This window comes from Canis lupus, chromosome X (assembly GCF_003254725.2).
Source record: "Canis lupus dingo isolate Sandy chromosome X, ASM325472v2, whole genome shotgun sequence".
Taxonomy (NCBI): Eukaryota; Metazoa; Chordata; class Mammalia; order Carnivora; family Canidae; genus Canis; species Canis lupus.
This window is the reverse complement of record NC_064281.1, coordinates 48,158,578-48,178,669: the sequence shown is the minus strand read 5'-3', so window position 1 is coordinate 48,178,669 and position 20,092 is coordinate 48,158,578. Positions and strand designations below refer to the sequence as shown.

At 39.2% G+C, this 20,092-nt stretch overlaps 1 protein-coding gene and 1 pseudogene across 1 annotated transcript; both read right to left on the bottom strand.

Annotated features, from left to right (window-relative positions):
- Positions 1 to 1,025: 1,025 nt before the first annotated feature.
- ZXDB (zinc finger X-linked duplicated B) lies at positions 1,026 to 8,797 on the bottom strand. Its single transcript, XM_025468485.3, has one exon. It carries the CDS (start codon positions 8,699 to 8,701, stop codon positions 6,296 to 6,298), a length of 2,406 nt encoding a protein of 801 aa, XP_025324270.2. The 5' UTR covers positions 8,702 to 8,797; the 3' UTR covers positions 1,026 to 6,295.
- Positions 8,798 to 18,435: 9,638 nt separating this feature from the next.
- On the bottom strand, positions 18,436 to 19,667 carry LOC125754719 (proline-rich nuclear receptor coactivator 2-like; annotated as a pseudogene).
- Between the last annotated feature and the right edge of the window lie 425 nt (positions 19,668 to 20,092).

Below are 20,092 nucleotides of genomic sequence, written 5' to 3'. Positions count from 1 at the left end.
TCAACTAAAATCTGAAATAGCTTGATATGAACTGCTGCTACTCTACTTACTGGAATTTCCACTAGGGTTGTCCTGGCCAATGTTCAAGCAGACATGTGGCCAGTTTCCTTCTGTCAGTGAGCCAAATCTCACCCTAAAGTTATCTTCCCACTCTATATTATAAACAGAAGGGGGAGGTTAGTCTTGTTTAAAATAAATGACATTCTTTTGCAATTATGCTATAAGTAGAATGTCTGACATTTAAATCCTGCTTGTTTTTGTTACTTTTTTTGTGAATGTTTTACATCTTGAACACTTAAGTTGCTTATGATTAAAGAAAACTTTGCTATTCTGGAATAGACTGAAAGTGTTAAGCTACTGTTTTACCTAGAAATCAAAATGGTTATTTACTGGACAACCCTACACACACACACACACACACCTAGGGTACTGGTGAACTTTTAAGTTCCCTTATGTTTAGGTCTCAGCATCAAATGTTACATGAAATTAATTACTCTTTCCTTCCAGCTAGTGTGACTATCTAATAAAATTGCTTTCAATATAATGTCCCTATTATTCCAGAAAATTAAATTTTGCCCTCATTAGTATAATAAGAAAATAAATTTCACAAGCAAAAGTGTGTAGGCTTTAATAGTTTGTCTCATTCATAATAAGAGAAAGGAAAGTATAAAATCTCTAGAGTCACTTCTAGCATATCTCAAGTCAAAGATTAGGTATGGAGCCTGCTTTAAGATTTTCTCTCTCTCCCTCTGCCTCTCACTTCTACCTCTAAAAAATAAATAAAAATTAAAAAATAAACTGGTAAAATTAATTTTAATATTACATTTTCTTTAAGCAAATATATTTAAAATAAAATGTTTCACTACAAAAAATAAATATATGAGGTGATGGATGTGTTAATTAACTAGATGGTGGCAATCCTTTCACAATGTATACATATCACCACAATGTACATTTTAAACATCTCACAACTTTGTCAATTATACTTCAATAAAGCTGAATAAATTCAAATATTATCCAATGTGTAATCAATATACACATACTCATTAAATACTTTAATGTTTTAAACCAAGCCTTCAAAATCAGGTTTGTATTTTACAGCACATCTTAATTCAGATATAAAATTGTCAATGATTAAAGTGAAATTTAATACTACTAAAACAATAAAATATTTAACAGGAAACAATTTTAAACTGTTGTTAAATTTAAATTTATTAAATTAAAAATACAGTCTCTCAGTCATAGTAGCCACATTTTAAATGCTCAATGGCCACATATGACTAGTAGTTGCCATATTAATTAGTGCAGATCTAGATCATTCATGTCAAGATGAGGAGGACTCTGGTAATTCAAAGGGAAGTAAAAATAAATAGAACTATATAGATAGTTCTGAGCATGCCTTAAGGAACCAAGAAAGAGGAAGTGGCCCTCTGTCATTGTCTAGAATGTAGATAAACCACAATGTGGATAGTTTATGCAGGGATACTTATGATTTATCAATTAGCATTTAACTAAACACCATCTTTACATACTTCTGAAAAGACTCTTCCTTACTTCCCTCAATTAGTAAAAATGTGATTATTACAGTCCCCAAGAATACCTGAGTTGTTATTTCTGATTTTGCTAAGTCTCTTTTTGTTACCTATCTATGTATCTATGTATCTATGTATCTATCATCATCTATCTCCCTAAAGAGGCACTAAGTACTATGCCTTCCTCAATTTGGAAACATCTTTAGTATTGGTTCCTTCCTTTCACTTCCTACTGACACCACTCTAGTCCAGGCTTCATCATATCACGCCTGAATGGCTATAAAAGTATTTTCACTGATTCTTCTATTCCAATCTCTCTCATCTAATTCATACAGCACCTCCATTACATTAACCTAAGACATCATTTCCATGATCTGACTCCTCTACTAAAACATGTTCACAGGCTTTCATCTGTGCCTAGAATAAATTCCTCATTGTTCTTATTGTGTGTGTGTGTGGGGGGGGGGGGGTTGTGGTGTGTGTGTGTGTGTGTATGTTTACCTTTCTGTCATTTTGGTACCAAGTTAAACTTTGCCCATTTCTGTCCTCCAATTCTTTAACAAATGTTTTTCTCTCTTCTCCTGTCAAATGTGATCTCCTTAAAGCTCAGAGTTGCATATTATCCTTATCATATAACCCTCACTATGTTATGCTGTATTTGTACAATTATGCTTAATAAGTATTTGTTAATTTGAAATAAATACACTGGAAACTCCAGCTGACAAATTGCCTTCTTATATGTTTCCTGGATAAGAACATAAAGAGTTTAGGTCACAGAGACAAATAAACTTCATAATCTATGCATGTTTGACTCCCATTACTCAATCATTATATTTATTATATTAATTTTTAAAAATGCTAATGCCAATATATATTTTAATTTACAACCTACATCATCAACAGAGGCCCCCAGAAACAGACTTTTTTCTAAAGAATTTATTTATTTATTTATTTATGAGAGACACACACACACAGAGGCAGAGACACAGGCAGGAGGAGAAGCAGGCTCCATACAGGGAGCCCGACTTGGGACTCGATCCTGGGTCTCCAGGATCAGGCCCTGGGCTGAAGGCGGCGCTAAACCGCTGAGCCACCCAGGCTACCCCCAGACTTTTTTTAAAGCCATCATGTTGCTGTGTTTTCAACTGACAGGTTTTGTCTATTAATTTTGGGGGGCAGTATTTTTTGGCAAGATTTTTTAATAAACCAAAGACTGAGGAGAAAAAAGAAAGGAAATAGGATTAAATTAAAACATGTGTCATTATTTAAAAGAGTAATGGCAACTTTATGTCACCACCACCAAAAATTAGACTTCTTACTTTGAACGTATAAAGAGGTACACCATTTTACTAGAATATGGTATTAAAAGAGAAATCATTTGAACAAATTTCTTCAATGAAACTCTGAGCCCATGGACAATCAAAGCTTTTATTTTTGAGAAAAGCAACATTTGTCCTTTGAAAATTTCAGCAATGAGTAAGAAAAAATACATTTTATGATTTTTTAGTGGGAGAAAGTTGGTTTAAGGAATAAAAAATAGGGATCCCTGGGTGGCGCAGCGGTTTGGCGCCTGCCTTTGGCCCAGGGCATGATCCTGGAGACCCGGGATCGAATCCGACACCGGGCTCCCTGCATGGAGCCTGTTTCTCCCTCTGCCTGTGTCTCTGCCTCTCTCTCTCTCTCTCTGTGTGACTATCATGAATAAATAAATAAAATCTTAAAAAAAAAGGAATAAAAAATAAAGTCAGAGTATTAAATTCTTGTGGTGTTTAAATAATTTATTTGATGTTTGCTACTTGTGCATTCATTTCCATTCTTAACACACATATTTTCTGGACATGAAAAATAGGGATCTATTTAAGAGATCTTAATGAATGACAATATTTTTGAAATGCACTTTATAAATACAAATATTTCAAAGCAAAGGGAGAAAACAGTTGAATGAGTAGACAATAAAATTCTGAGTATTTTTGATTTACAAAAGTATGCCTACCGTTTTCACTAAATGAATACAACCACTTAAAAAAATATATGTGTGTATACCCACACACAGTACAGAAACATTTCAAAGTGGCAAGTTTTTAGTGCACTGCCAAAGTGCTACAATAATTGTCATCCATAGACATTCACGTGCAAACACCACTGACTAGTTCACTAGAGCAAATAAGAGTATTAGTTAGCCAAACTCTGTAGCAAAAACTTTTAAAAAATGAAAATAATGAAACAGAAATCTACTTCTCATCTGAACAATGTAGAAAATAATCTTGTTTATCATCTGAGTCATTTATCAGTGTGTATGATGAGTAAATGGGCAAGAAAAGATCTATCCATTAAAAAATTTAAAAAAGAAAGGAATGGCAAAGACTGGAATGCACAAGGGAGTGGAGAGAGGAGAAAGTTAAGCACAAAGTAACAGAAATCAATTACAGTGGAAAACAGCAGCTAGTTTTGACACTGAAATGAATCATGGAAGTTGGATAAGTGGAAAAGGAGAGGCAAAGATAATTTATCTTGTGTTAAGCTATATATAGAACTGTCAGTCACTAGCCAAGCCCATTTAGAATGTAAGTTGGCTAAACTGCCACATGTCACAGTACAGACTTTGTCAAAACTACCACACAGGGTTGTTCTGAAAAACAAATAAGATACCAGTAGTGAAGAAGTTCCACAAAATTCAAAAGCTGCACTCATATATAAGACAGTTTATACAATATTCAGATTCATTCTATCCTTCCAACTCTGAGAAAATGGAAACAATGAGTTCTCCAGACCACAGAAAGGAGGAAACCTCTGCTTCATTATCAGAGCTTCACACAATAGCAGGCTCGGCTCCGCAGTCACAGCAAAGTCTGACTTTGTAAGCAGAGCAGATATGGTGATAAACTGAAATAAGGGAAATGGTTGCAAATATACCTTTGAGCAATGTCTCTACTCCTGGCATTTCCCCACAGAAATTCCTGGAAGGAGGGAGGATTATTCAGTGGAGAAAATACAGAGATTCTGTATCATACCTCACTCTAACCCTAACAAAACTCATTGCCTAAACATTGAATGGGGTTAAATTATCTCAATTTCTCCCTTACAGCAGAAAGGCCTGAGAGGGTAAAAAAAAATTATATAAATTCATCAAAATACGCCAAAGCACATAATACTTTTTTTTAAAGATTTATTTATTTATTCATTCAGAGAGAGCGAAGAGAGAGGCAGAGACACAGGCAGAGGGAGAAGCAGGCTCCATGCAGGAAGCCAGATGTGGGACTCGATCCTGGGTCTCCAGGATCACACCAGAGGCTGCAGGTAGCGCTAAACCGCTGCGCCAGCGGGGCTGCCCCGCATAATACTTTTCCTTACATATTAAAAACTGGAAAAGAAGAAAAGTCTAACGTGTGTTAGCTATGTTTGTGCATTGCCATGATCATATGACAGCTAGGAAACTCAGGCTTAGTGAGACTAATTTATTCAGGCCATTTATCCCTTACAAATTTGACCCTGGGTTTGTTCCATGTCAAAATTCTGGCTGGCAACTTCAACAAAAACAAATCCTGCCCCATTACAAAAGGTCAGGAAGATAAATGGCAAAAACAGCCAACATATTTTTGTTATCTTTTTTCTTGTTAATTCTACCATTATTTAAGAAAATATTCTGGCATTGAATAATACTTCAGTTAAACTTTTATAAATGCCTTAAACAACATTTCCTCCTCCACTAATAGTAATTCTACAAGAACAATCCATGATATCAGAAACACAAGTAATCATCAATAAATGCATTTATCAGCAGCAGCTGCAAATATAACAAAAAGAAAGAACCAGACATTATGTACCACCTGATTAAAAGAATACATCATGAACTAAGAAACATTCCTGCCCCCAAAATCGCATTTTCAATCTGAGGAAGTCTCTAGATCCAACTACCAAATAAAGGAAACAAAGGGTAACGGAACTTCACACCAAAAGGATGTAATGACAAAAACCTAAGATTGTGGCAAACGCTACATGTGAAACAACCTAGTTCTTCAACAAATAAAAGTGCAAAGAAAGAATCAAGGAGGAAACAGATTAAAAAGACCCTTAAGAGCTTTATTGGAATTCTATATTAAAAATATTAAAAATAAATAGCATTTATGAAATAATTCCAAATTGAAAGCTGACTAGATATTTACTGGTATTAAGGAATTACAGTTAACTTTAAGTATGATAATGGAATTATAATTTTTCCAAAAGAGCCCATACATTATATAACTATATATGGAATAATAATTGAAATGATGTACTGTGTGGTATTTATTCCAAAATACCTCCTGAAAAGGGTTAGAGATAAGGTAAACAAAATTATTTGCGAATTAATAAAAGTTAAAGTTGGGTGATAAGGACATGGCTGTTCATTACACCATTATGTATGTTGGGGAAAAAAGCACATGCAACACAAGCACTAAAAATTGTCCTTATTTTTTCCAAGGAAATAAACTTATCAAGGAATCACAGAGATGAAAAGACCTTAGAAACAATCAATTCAAACCACCTCATTTTATAAATAAGGAAATTAAGGCTCAGATAGATTAAGTGACTTGCTCAGGGTCACACAACTCGACAGTTCCAGAGTCAAGATCATAATTTAAATCTCCAGACTTGTAGCCCAGGGCTTTGTTCTTTTTCAAACCTATAAGAAATGACTACTGGATTTAAACATTTAGTCCAGAATATCCTTAAAATGGAGTGTAATTCATAAGAATAAGCCACGTGGCAAGGAATTAATAGTTAGTTCATACCAAAAATGAGCTGCCAGTCACTGTGATAAGATCTGTTTCTTTCTGAGAACCATGGTTTCCTGCTGGACTGGAGAATCCAAACTGGGTCTCTTCCTCCTGTCCAAAGAAGTCAGAGTCAGGATGTACATTCCATTCTGCTTTGGTTGGCGTCAGTAGTTCCGAGACACTGTTTTCACAAAGGGTGCTTGAAGGAGTCAGAGCATCTGTGTCCACTGTAAGCTTACTGCTGGGGGTCAAAGCCTGGGGCTCTTGACTCGAGTTTTTCATAGCCAAAGAGCCCAGAGATACCAATGGCCCCACACTTAGATTTGAGACATCATCCATATCTAAGGGACTCTGCTGAAAACCAGAGGCTGTCGTTCCAAAAAAGAGAGAGGTATCCAGACTCTGAGGAAGGTCACTGGTGGCCATCAAGGCCCGAGGGTCCACAGCCTGCCCTAATGAATTATTATTATTAGCAGGGAGGCTCCCTGCCAGAGTTGAACTCACAGAAGCCACATCAATAGTCAAGATTCCAGAGTTTGCCAATGCTGTGTCCAGCACTGCAGCGGAGCTACTGCCAGGCACATCAGAGGAGAGAGACACTAGCTCTGCATCACTGAGGTCATTCTGTCCCTGGCTGGTAAGTTCACTGCTGGGCGTAAGAGAATTTGCAGCTTCTAGCTGAGCTAAGAGATCCTGGCCAAGGTTGTGCCTTTTGGCCAAGTGGGTCTTCATGCTGTGCTTGGATGTGAAGAGCTTATTACAAGTAGAGACTGGGCAGCGGCTTTTCCAGGTGTCCACGTCCTGCAAGTGTTTCTTGGAGTGAATGTAGAGACTACTGCGAGCAGAGAACCTGGCACAGCAGCCTTCCACAGGGCACACAAAAGGCTTTGTGCCCAGGTGGGTTATGCTGTGGCCTTTCAGATGCTCAGCCCTTGTGAAAGATTTCCCACAGCCTTCCACAGGGCACATGAACCTCCGGTCATCCTCGTGCTTCCTTTTGTGCCTCAAGAGTTTGGACATGCTGGTGAAGTTCCAGCCACAGCCGTCAAAGTCACAAAGGAAAGGTCTCTCACCTGTGTGGCTCCGCAGGTGAATTTTCAGGCGACAAGCCTTGTCGTACTGTTTGCTACAGCCTGGAAAAGAGCAGGAAAAGAGTTCCTGTTCCCTGAAATGGGCACGGTTATGGGAAAACAGGGCACTCACTGTGATAAACGTCTTCTTGCAGCCGGAAAATGCGCACTGGTATGGCCTCTCAGGTTCGAAATGGCTGCGCTGGTGGGCGCTGAGTTTGGCCTGAGTGGGGAAGCTCTCCTCGCACACCTCGCATTTGAACGAGTTCTCCTGCTCATGGCCCTTCATGTGCGCCTTGAGGTTATACACCGTGGTGAAGCTCTTGCCACAGCCCTCCGCAGGGCAACCAAAGGGCCGCAGTTTGTCGTGCGACTGCAGGTGCCTCTTGAGCTTGTAGGAGGTGGTGAAAGTCCATCCACAGCCGCCCAGGGGGCACTTGAAGGGCCGCTGGCCCTGGCTGCTGCTGTGAGTCAGCAGGTGCACCTTCAGCTGGTGCTTCTTGGCGAAGGTCTGTCCGCACTGCGCCTCGGGACACAGGTACAGCACCACGCCCGGGCCCGGGCCCAGCGGCCTGCGGGGACTCTCGGCTGCGGCCCGGCCCTCTGCCTCCTCCTCAGGCGCTGGGGCCGGCGCCGGTTCAGCCGGCTCGGCCAGCAGGAGGTCGGGCGGCAGCTCAGGGCAGTCGTTGGGCTGGACCCCCGCTTGCGGAGCCATCAGACCCCCAGGCTGAGGGGCAGGCGCGACTTCAGGCTCCCAGGCTGGCGGCGGGGGTGTGGCCAGGGTGAGGACACCGTTCTCGAAGCGCAAGAGCAGGTTTTGGTTGTGGATGGTGACGGTGCCCGTGAAGGCCGCGGCGGGTGCCAGACTTGGGGCGGGGATCGGGTTCTGGGCCGGGGCTGGGGCGGGGACTGCAGACAGGCAGCGGGGGCCTAGCGCCTGGCGGCCCGCGGGATTCGCGCCACTCTCACCCTGCTGCAGCTGTGGGACCGACTCGGCCTCCTCCCTCCATACAGGCCCTGCGGCCTGGCCATCGCCCGCGGTCTCCACATCGCCACCCACCGGGTCCAGCAGCACCAGGAAGAAGTCATCGCTGTCGCCGCCACTAGCATAATCCGACCTGGGCGCCAACGGGCTCAGGCCCGGGCCCCGTGAGGCCGCGCGGGCCTCCTCGCGCCGCCTCCCGGACCCGCCATCTTGGGGGCCCCGGAGCAGCAGGAGGCGGCGCGCGGGGACCTGGCCAGCCCGCGGGTCAGGGCCGCCGTGGAACCGGCTGCCGCCCGCGGGGCTGCCAGCACCACCACTCTGTCGTGTCCCACGAGGCGGGAGCAGCCTTGGGCTTTCCATCTCCGAGGCGGTGAGGCTCGGCTGGAACCGGAGCCGCGGAGGAGGCGCGACCCCGCCCCCTGCCGCGGGCCCGAACACGTTCCTGAAAGGAAAAAAAAAAATGTGCAATGCGCAGAAACTGGCCCTATCAGATATTAAAACGTGTTTAACGACACAGTGATTTAAATATTCTGGTACTGGATCTCTGGAACAGAATAGAAAGCCCAGAGGCAGAGCCTCGTATGCACAAGTAAGTTCTACACCCAGTATTTGTAGGAAATCAAGGATGTCTTCCCAGATAGTGGGGAAATGAAAGTTCATTCGGTACATTTAACCGAGCAATCTATCTGCTAAATGCAACTTAAATCTCTGTGTCATTATATACACCAAAATAAACACCCCCACTCCCTCCCAGTGCTAAGTATGGTGCTTTTAAAAAAATTGTTTGCTGGTTGGCTGCCTGGCTGGCTGGCTGGATTTATCAATCCAGTGAGAGAAAATTCCTGGAACAATAACACTTTGTGTCAACATCAAAGTACCGTAATGCTAGCAAATTCAAATGAAAATGATGTCCTTTTCTTTTTTATTTATTTATTTTTTATTTTTTTCTGGGTAGCTTCCATATCCAGAACTGTCTTGAAAAAGGTCCTCAGGAAAATTTGTCTTACAGTTCGTTTTTTTTTTTTTTTTTGGCTTGCTGATGTGATGCAGAAATTAGAATGAGTAAGAGGTGAGGCCAAAACAGATTACCACTGTTCAGCCTAGAAGTGCAAAGCTTGGAAGATGAAACAATTTATACTGAATCCTGGAAAACCCAACCCACTCCTGGGTCCTTCCAAGACAGTGCCCAACCTAAACCAACTCTTTGCCATTACATCATGGTAAATCTCATGTCCAATCCCACAGCATTCCTCAGAACATTCCTCTGTTAATGCTAGATTCTCCAGCACATGGAGGTCTCTGGACAGAGTACCAGTTAAATGTGGTAAGATTAAACCCTAAGGCACTGTGATGGACTCTACTGAGAAAAATGCACATATGACCATGTTCAATCGTCCTGGCGTACCTGCTTGCATTTCAGCGTGGTGGCCCAATCTCATTGTAATGGATTTGGCCTGTGATGCCTTAGTGATTGTATTAATGATGATGATGATTTTCCGACTTGTCTGTCATCTGTGATTTGGGAAATGATATCAATAAAGGGTGAAATATCTAGCAAGGGAAAGGCTTAGAGTGATGACTAGATTATTGGATACATATAGTTTAAATAATCCCCACTTTCCCCCTTTTTAATGATAATGGACACTTGCTGATCTCTTGATAGGAAGAACAATTTTATTATCCCTTACATCTGAAACCTCGTCAAAATTTTTACTTCACATATTTTCCTTCTGTTACATTTTTAAAGGAAGCCATTTTTAAAATCTGAGATATAGAGGAGTGCATAAAACATATCTGCCAGATTTAGATAACTTATAAAAATAAAAACCTAATTAAGTCATTTTTGAAAACGGCCCCTTGCTCAACTGGGAGACTGCTTCTGTGTCTCTCACTCTCTGCCCCTCTGTCCTGCTCATGTGCACTCTCACCATTTCTCACTCAAATGAATAAATAAAATCTTTAAAACAAAACAAAACAAACAAAATAAAACAAGGAAAACAACCAAACACCCATGTATCTAGGATCAAGATCAAGAAACAGACCATTGCCAGCTTTCCTGGGTACAGACAGTATTCCTCTCAATCACAACCCGTGCCCTTCCTTATAGATAAAGTTATTATCCCGACATTGCAATAATCATTTCAGTGCTTTCTTTATAGCTTTACCATTTTTTGTACACATTCTTAAATAATATAGTTTATACTAAGTTATATAAATTGAATTGCATGCTTCCTTTGATCGCTTGTTTCTCTCACACTGTATCATATACATGTGACTTGATAGACTCATCCAAGTTGTTCAAGATAGTTGTAAATCCTTTATCCCCATTGTTGACTAGCATTCCAGTGTATAGTTTTAGTGAAGTGATTATGATATAATCATACAGTTCTACAGTGGATGGACACTAGAGTTGTTTCTAGTTTTTAACTACTATGAACAATGTTGCAGTAAACATTCCTGGAAATTTCCCATGGAACACATGTGTAGAAGTCTCTTGGGTATACCTCCAAAACCACATTCACTTGGATATAGGGTATGAATATCTTCAGTTTTTCTAGATGACGCCAAATTGGTTTCTGTAGTAGTGGTGCCAATTTACTATTTCACAAGTAGCATAGAGTTTTTGCTGCTAGACATCTTCACCTACATGTAAGATTGCAAAAATGTTTTTTTTTTTTTACTATTACTGTTCAGCTTTGGCATATTCTTATGTTTATGAGCCTTTGGATTTTCTCTTCTGTGAAAGAACTGTTCAAGTTTAACTCTGTCAGCCATTCTTCTATTTTCCGTCTTCACTTACTCATTTATTGAGTTCTTTATGTATTTTAAATACTAGTCCTTCGATTATATGTTTGGCCAAAATATTCCCTTGCTCTGCTGCTTGCATTTTCACTTTCTTTATGCTATGCTTTGTGAACAGATGTTATACAGTCAAATTATCATTCTTTTCTTTATTATTAGTACTTATCTGTTTAAGAAGTCTGTCCCTTCCTTGGGGCTGTGAACATATTCTCTATATTGTCTTCTAAAATAGTCATGGTTTTGTCTTTCACAGTTATGTGTTAATCCCCCCACAAGTGATGCTTTTGTATGGTGTTGAGTAGGGTTCTATTCCCCACCCACCCCTGCCTGATTGTCTCAGTGAACCACGTTTGAAAAGTCTGCTCTTTTCCAAATTATTTACAGCAACGCATGTATCATAAATCACTATGTATTCTGGGGCTGAGAGAGAGTACTCAAGGATAGACCAATTTGGAGTGGGGAATCCCTTCTCCAAGGCTGGAATTCACACCTCATTGGAGAAAGTATAGGAGAAACTGTTGGATGGCAGAGAAGTTTGCTGGTTTGTGGGAACTAGAGCGGGTTTTCAGAACCAGAGCTGGTCTACAGTTACAGGGTAAGCAGGACACAACCCTATGGAACACATCAATGTGGACAAGCCACAACTAGTGGCATTGTGTTTGGGCATGTAGTAGAATTTTAGTATATGTGCTGCCGAAGCGAGCACTTGGGCATGTAGTAGAAATAGGGATGTTGGTGGAGTTAGAGGCCTGGAGCTAAAAATGTCCTGCATGTAGAATCAGAAGGGCCTTGGTGTTGGGAGGGCTGTAGCACTGGGAGAACTAGAGAGGATAAACCTGTTGTTGGACAGAACGTAAGGGGGGGCAGAGTGGGGAGCAGTAGAGAAAGTAAGCAGAGAGAATCAGTGGGCAGGTGGTTTAGAGCACAGGATGTCTCTATGAAGAAAGTCACAGAAAGCTGATCGCCAGGCCACACCAGGATTGCACATTCAATGAGGACAGTTGTTCTCGTCTCCTGCCTGGGGCAGAGCACTGAGAATATCCTCATACCCTTGCCTCTAAGAACCGGAAATAAGAGGGGAGGCATTTCCTTCAATCTCCCTCCAGTGTCTTCTACTGAGAAAATATAACATTGTGTCACTTTGAAGGAGAGATACCTAAAAATTTTGTCTACTATCAGAGAGCATGTTTTGAAGGGTGAATTTAGAGTGGAGAAGCACTACATTAATAATTGGCTTCATGTACTTTATCAGTTTAAGGGATTCACTTCTATTCTTAGCGTGCATGAATAGCAGACACCCTACCTGCCAGGGTTATTGTTAGCTCACCCAAGGAATAGTATCATCCTGTTATTTCTCTGGTAAATTAATGATTAAAGAAGTAGGACTGGCCACTGCAGAAGCCTTAATAGACTACTTAGGATTCTTGGTGGACCTAAGGTTCCCTGGCCTGAACTGAGTTTTGCTGCAAAACCCAGGCTCTGGCACAAAGGGTTATCATGAGGCTAGGGCAGAGAGCCTGTGAGCCCTGCATTCTAGTCCTACCCAGGGCTTGTCTGCTCCACCTGCAAGGAGATCCTTGGCATATGGTGAGATTGTCTCTCTCACTATAGTGTTGTCCTTGAGAATAGAGTACTTTATACCCTAAATGCTACTCTGCATTCCTGGCAGCCACACCTAACTAAACAGGAAGAAAAGATGCTTGGATTTCATTTAAAATCATGCCCAACAGAGCCCCGGCCATGGAGGAGCAAGGCATAAGATTCCTTTGTTATACTTACAAAGCGTATATAGTTACCATTTTTGGAAATGTGTGTGGTTTCTTTATACTTATCTCAACCGGTTTTAGGCTCTAAAGTGGACAAAAGTTGTTGGGAGAAAATGGCACATATTTTTGCCATTCATAAGTGGCAAGCGGTTCATTCTGTAGCGATTGGCTTGTAACTTATATTGAGAAGAGACATTTTCACTAAAACCAAACCAAACCAAACCTTTTTCTTTCTGTAGGCCTATATTTAATAGAATAAGATACCACTAGGTCAGGAGGAAAATATTGTAAAAATTGCTCTTATACTGTCTTCCTAGTATTACCAGTGTATTAAGCATATTCACCTCTTGGGCTCAGAAACCACACAAAACAAATCAGCCCACACCTTTCTTTTCACACAGATGACTGAATTGGCTTCTTATTGCAGGCACCCTCAGACCTTGTACATGAGGACTTGTGTATGAACAGGGAGTTTGTCCTGTAAATGCTGCTTGGACCTGCTGCCTGGTCAAGCTCTCATAACTGCCACTGTGGTAATGGTGAGATACAAATGTGAAATGTGAAACTTTTAAAGTTTGATACGGTGTTATATTAGTTTTAGCTGTAAAATATAGTGAATTCAACAATTCTATACATTACCCATTGCTCATTAAGACAAGTGCACTCCTTAATCCCCATCACTTATTTAACCCGTCCCCATACTACCTTCCCACTGGTAATCATCAGTTTGTTCTCTGTGATTAAAGTGTGTTTCTTGATTAGTCTCTCTCTCTCTCTCTTCTCTCTGTCCGTTTTTTTTCCCCTTTGCTCCTTTGTTTTGTTTCTTAAATTCTACATACGAGTGAAATCATATGACTTATTTCACTTAGCATTATACGCTCTAGCTCCATCCATGTTGTTACAAATGGCAAGATTTCATTATTTTTCATGGCTGAATAATTAATATATATATTATATGATGTGAGATATATATATATATATATATATATATATATATATATATATCACATCTTTTTTTTATCCATTCATCATTTGAAGGACACTTGGGCTGCTTCCATAATTTGCCTATTGTAAATAATGTTGCTATAAACATAAGGGTGCAAGTATCCCTTTGAATTAGTGTTTTAGTATTCTTGGGATAAATGCCCAGCAGTGTGATTGCTGGATCATGGGGTAGTTATATTTTTAACTTTGAGATAATCTCTCATACCATTTTCCACAGTGATGTTGAGCATCTTTTCATGTGTCTATTTCCCATCTGGATATCTTCATTAGAGAAATGTCTGTTTATGTGTCTGCCCATTTTTAATTGGATTATTTGATTTTTTGGTGTTGAGTTGTATAAATTCTTTGTATATTTTTTATACTAACCCCTTACCAGATAAATCATTTGCAAATATCTTCTCCCATTCATTAGGTTGTCTTTCCTTGTTGTGCTTTTAATTTTGATGCGGTCCTAATAGTTTATTTTTCCTTTTGTTTCTCTTGCTTTAGGAGATATACCTAGAAAAATGTTGCTATGGTAGATGTCAGAAAATTTGATGCCTTTACTGTCTACTAGATGTTTCCAGTTTTTGACTATTACAAATAAAACTGCTATGAATATTTATGTGCAAGACTGTGTGGACATATGCTTTCCCTTCTTCTAGATAAAAAGAGCAACAGTATGGTAAGTATATGTTTATCATTTTAAGAAATTGCACAGCTGTTTCCAAACATCCATAACCACATATATTCATGTCATGTAGTCATGGAGCCCTAGTAATTTCAGTTTTTTTTTTAATTTGAGCCATTCTAATAGGTGTATTGTGGTATATCATTTTAGTTTTAACTAGCATTTCCCTAATTATAATGTTGAGCATCTTTTCATGAGCTTAACTGCCATCCATTTATCTTATTTGATGAAGAATCTGTTCTAATATTTGCCCATTATAATTGTGTTGTTTGCTTACCACTTATTGACTTTTAAGGGTTCTTTATATATTAAAATTACAAGCCCTGCGATGGTTACATGTTTCACAGATATTTTCTCCCGTTCTGTGTCTTAATTTTTACTTTTCTGGTAGTGTCCGTAGTAGAACAAAGTATTTTAATTTGGACGAGGTCCAATTTACTGATTTTGTCTATTATACTTCATATTTTTGGCAACCTACTTAAGATATTTTTACCAAATCCACATTCACTTAAATTTTGTCCTATTTTTTTCTTATAAAAATGTTGTAGTCTTAACTCTTACATTCAAGTCTAATGTCTTAATTTTTGTATGTTGTGTAAAGTAAGGATTGACCATCATTTATTTTAACCAATTGTTGTAGCATCAGTCCCTGATTACGCTATCTTTTCTCCACTGAATTAACTTTGCAGTTTTGTTGACAATCAGTTGACTATATCCATATGGGTCTCTTTCCAGATTCTTCTCCTAAACTGATCGATGTGCCTACCTTTATGCCAATGCCACACTTTTCTCAATGCTATTGCTTTGTAGTAAGTCTTGGAAACTAGCAATACAAGGCCTACAGCATGGTTATCCTTTTTCAAAATACTTTCAGATATTATAAGTCCTATGCATTTCCATATAAATCTTAGAAATATCTTGTCATCGTTTGGAGACAATTCTTTATAGGTCTTATATTTCTACTTGAACTCTGATTGGAGACATTAAGAGCTTTTGTTCCAAACTATTTTTCAATGCTATTTGCATTACAAACAGCCTTGGAAGAAAGTAGAGATTGTGTTCCCTTCTGGGACAGAGGGCATACATATGTGCTATGCAGGAACATAAAGATGGTACTACCCTCTGAGGATGTTCACTACATGTCCATTTAAAAAGTCCATTTAAAACAATGGAGTTTCGTACACTATAATGCAAACCCATTGTTTGCATATCATACATCTGCAGTGCTTCTTATCATTAGCCTGAGACTTGGGGACTGAGGCTAACCACTGCAAAGAAGTTCATGCTACCTGCTGTGGAATGACTAATAAACCATCCTTTTTATGTCTGACTTAGGTGTCTTGTATCTTCTTCCAGTATCTATGAAACTGTCAGATCAAATTGTTAGTTTACAAGTTGGGTAAAAACTTACACACCTTTCACAGTTCTTGACACACAGTTGCCAAAAAGATATTGTCCAAAGTAAATGCTGACATCTCCAAATCCTAACTGTAGTGGATAGACACAACCAGTGCATATTTAGATGTCTTGCTGTCAGAGAGTTACCAGCCAACTTGAGGATATTGCTCTTATGTGACATTGATGATTTTTTGACTCATCAGGAAAGCCAATATTTGTTAGAGTGTTTGTCTCTTTCAGGCTCCCAATAAACACATATACTACTGAATACAACTCATGCATTATTTCCTTTTCACTGGCTTATATGCTATTTTGGGGCCCAAGAGCCCACAAAAGAGCTTTTATTTTTGTTTTAATTTTGTTTTTACACAAAAGTAACCAGTCATGGGGCACCTGGGGAGCTCAGTCACTTAAGCATCTAACTGGCTTTTTTTTTTTTTTTTTAGATTTTATTTATTTATTCATGAGAGACACAGAGAGAGGCAGAGACATAGGCAGAAGGAGAAGCAGACTCCCCATGGGGAGCCCGATGTGGGACTCGATTCCAGGACTCCAGGATCATGCCCTGAACTGAAGGCAGACACTCAAACACTGAGACACCCAGACGTCCCAAACATCTAACTCTTGATTTCAGCTCAGGTCATGATCTCAGGTTTGCGAGTCCTGAGTTGGGCTTCACGTTCAGCAGGGAGTCTGCTTCTCTCTCTCTCTCTCTCTCTCTCTCTCTCTCTGCCTCTCCCCCAGCCCACAGTCTCTCTAAAATAAATAAATAAAATTTTAAAATAAATAAATAAATAAATAAATAAATAAATAAATAAATCTTTTAAAAGACATTACCAGTCACACACAACTATTTGTTGCACTTTTTAGGACTTTTTAAAAAATGTATATATTAATATATATATTTTTTTTGGGGGAGAGGCAATTTTATTTTTTAATTTCATGCTTGAAATTCACAAATGTACATGAAGTACTATGTAAACTTTAGGATAGCATTATTTGACTTGAGCAATATCACCTCAATCTAAGTTTAACTGTGGAAATACAATTTGGCCTTTCTGCTTTAAAATGTCAAAAAGCCACCAAATTAGAATAGGGTACTTACAATTAGAATTTTTAAATTGAGTCTCCCATACAGATTTGTAAGTTACTGTTGGATTAACTGTTATATTTAGGTAAAACACGTTATCAAGATATTATGCAAGAAATTACATCTTTTGCATTAATGGTCCCCTGGGTTGCACTTGGACTAGTAACAAAAAATATATATACTGACATCATACACTAAACTATATTCATATTATAGATTACAAAAAATATTGAAAGCCAGAATGAATCTTTAAGGTTGGAGGGACCCTTTAATAGTTTAATCTTTGGGCTTAAGAAAGAAAAATCAGTCCCATACTGCATCTCACCTCTCTTAAAAATAGGAAGTGTTTTAGCAGCTTAAAACCTTTAGTTATATAAAACTAATTACACTAGGCTTTACTTTGAAATATAGTTTACAACCAGATCAATTATACATACACTGGCACTTTAGCACAAGGGCAAACTTTTAAAAACAAATTATTTTGGACCTTTAAAATCAGGCCATAGTATAAAAACAGAGTCCATGGTCTTACATTCAGCAAATTCATACTAAAATATTCTATTTTTGTAGGATAAATGCCAACAAAACTTTACATATACTACAAGTTTATTACATATATTTACATGGCTCTTTCCTAAGGTACTTAAAACTCTCACATTATACAGCTCCCCACTTCAAGTAAGCTTTTCAGGGAATGATTTGAGACCAGATCACTGTCAGAATAGCTTATGCAGTGCTGTAATACAAAAATGTATTTTGAAAGCTACTCAGTGACCACCAAATACTGTTTCTGTAAGAAATGGTTTTGGTGCATTAGTTGGCAGACACCCACCGCATGAAACAAACGGCCATTGGGATATATGGTCTCATCTAAATTAGATAGCCCTTTTCCACATTTCACCAGCATAGGTTTACAAAATGCAACTATTCTCTAAGAAAAACTCACATTTTCTTTTTGGCAGTGCATCGGGTTGTTGTCATATTCCTGGTTTGGGTGTTTCTAGGACTTTAAACTGTTAAATATTCAACTACTCCAATCCCTGTAGGTCTTAACTGGATGCTTATAATCAGATTCACTAGCTTCCAACAAGTAAATCTACTGATCCATGAAGGATAATCTTAAATTAGTATTTGTGCCCAACAAACAATAGGAAAAGTTGATTACCATTCACCAAATCTAAATTTGACAGGTTTCATTTAAGAGTTACTCAATCGAGAACACAGTATCAAGTACAATTATCAATAATTTAGTTATTTCAAGTTGCACTGATACTACCATTACATCACAGTGCACACTACACGTAAAACAGTTAAGATGAAATCTAATAATGTTTTCTACATTAATTAGCAATTTTACACAGATTAATTCCCTAGTGAATCTGGTCTGAAACAACTGGCAACTACCCTTAAATATAACTAAATTTAAACAGTAGTATTTTATCTTATTTTATACCTGTACTTTAAGTAAGGTTTTAAGTTGAAATGTCATTATTTCCTTATCAGAAGGATTAAAGGGCACTGTTGGGGATTTACCCCAAAGATACAGATGCAATGAACGCCGGGACACCTGCACCCCGATGTTTATAGCAGCAATGGCCACGATAGCCAAACTGTGGAAGGAGCCTCGGTGTCCAACGAAAGATGAATGGATAAAGAAGATGTGGTTTATGTATACAATGGAATATTACTCAGCTATTAGAAATGACAAATACCCACCATTTGCTTCAACGTGGATGGAAACTGGAGGGTATTATGCTGAGTGAAGTAAGTCAGTCGGAGAAGGACAAACATTATATGTTCTCATTCATTTGGGGAATATAAATAACAGTGAAAGGGAATATAAGGGAAGGGGGAAGAAATGTGTGGGAAATATCAGAAAGGGAGACAGAACGTAAAGACTGCTAACTCTGGGAAACGAACTAGGGGTGGTAGAAGGGGAGGAGGGCGGGGGGTGGGAGTGAATGGGTGACGGGCACTGGGTGGTTATTCTGTATGTTAGTAAATTGAACACCAATAAAAAATAAATAAAAAAAAAAAAAGAGGATTAAAGGAACTGGAACCCAGTGGCTTGGTAGTTTAGGAAGAACACTTGGTGATGGTGGCTCACTAAACTTGGCTCCAGCGTAGTTCTGATTAGTTTTGAGACTTAAAAAGTAAAGTGGGACTTGATAAGCTAGAGTTCCAGTTTTGATTATTTGGAAAATTTTTGTTCTTCCCCCCGTTTTGCATGGCCTGCGGTGCAGCTGCTGAGGAGGGTGTAAGTGTGTCCTCTTTCTTTTTCTTGTGAACAATCTTCATTTGGGAATTCTGATCCTTGGTCTTCTGTCTGTTAAGCTGTTGCTGGTTCTTACTAACGTTTCTCGACTGAGGGGCTGGAATGTTATACCTCTCTCCACCACCCATCTTCAGCTTCTTTGTCACCTTTCGGTCCGCTTTTCGGATCGCAGGATTTCCACCACCTGTCCCCCTTCCTTGCTGCCAAGCCCAGGATAAGAGATGTTGCTTTCTGCTGGATCCTTTCCTTTGTCTCAATACAGAAGTTGTCATGGGCCGATCCGCCGAGTTCAGCCTAGGAGCTGAGGCCAACATCGGAGTCTCCTCAGCACACAGCTTGAGAGAAGTCGGGCACCGACGAGCTAGCTGCTGACCACCTCGGCGTCCCGACTCGACTCCTCCTTCCGCCTCTACCAACCCCAAAAAATGTATATATTAATATTTATTTACATATTTACAAGTTTACATCTCTATGATATAAAATTTCTTTTAAAAATTGAGAGCCAATAGTCATATACAATATCCAGTCTTTACAGTAGCAATGGTAGAACAGATACTAACGCTGGTTGTTAGTTGATATTTCTTCCAAAAATAATAGCTTCTGATGAAGGACTACTTCATGTTAGAATTCCAGAATTTCCTCAAAGATGATGTAATGCTTGAATTGTAAATTAGATGGCATTCATTTCATTATTTAAATTACTTAGTTACTATACATTTGATTTCATCTTGTAGTACCAGTCAGG

Excerpts from the sequence above, each read along its gene's own strand:
- ZXDB (XM_025468485.3), bottom strand. The coding sequence starts at position 8,701 with ATGGAAAGCCCAAGGCTGCTCCCGCCTCGTGGGACACGACAGAGTGGT.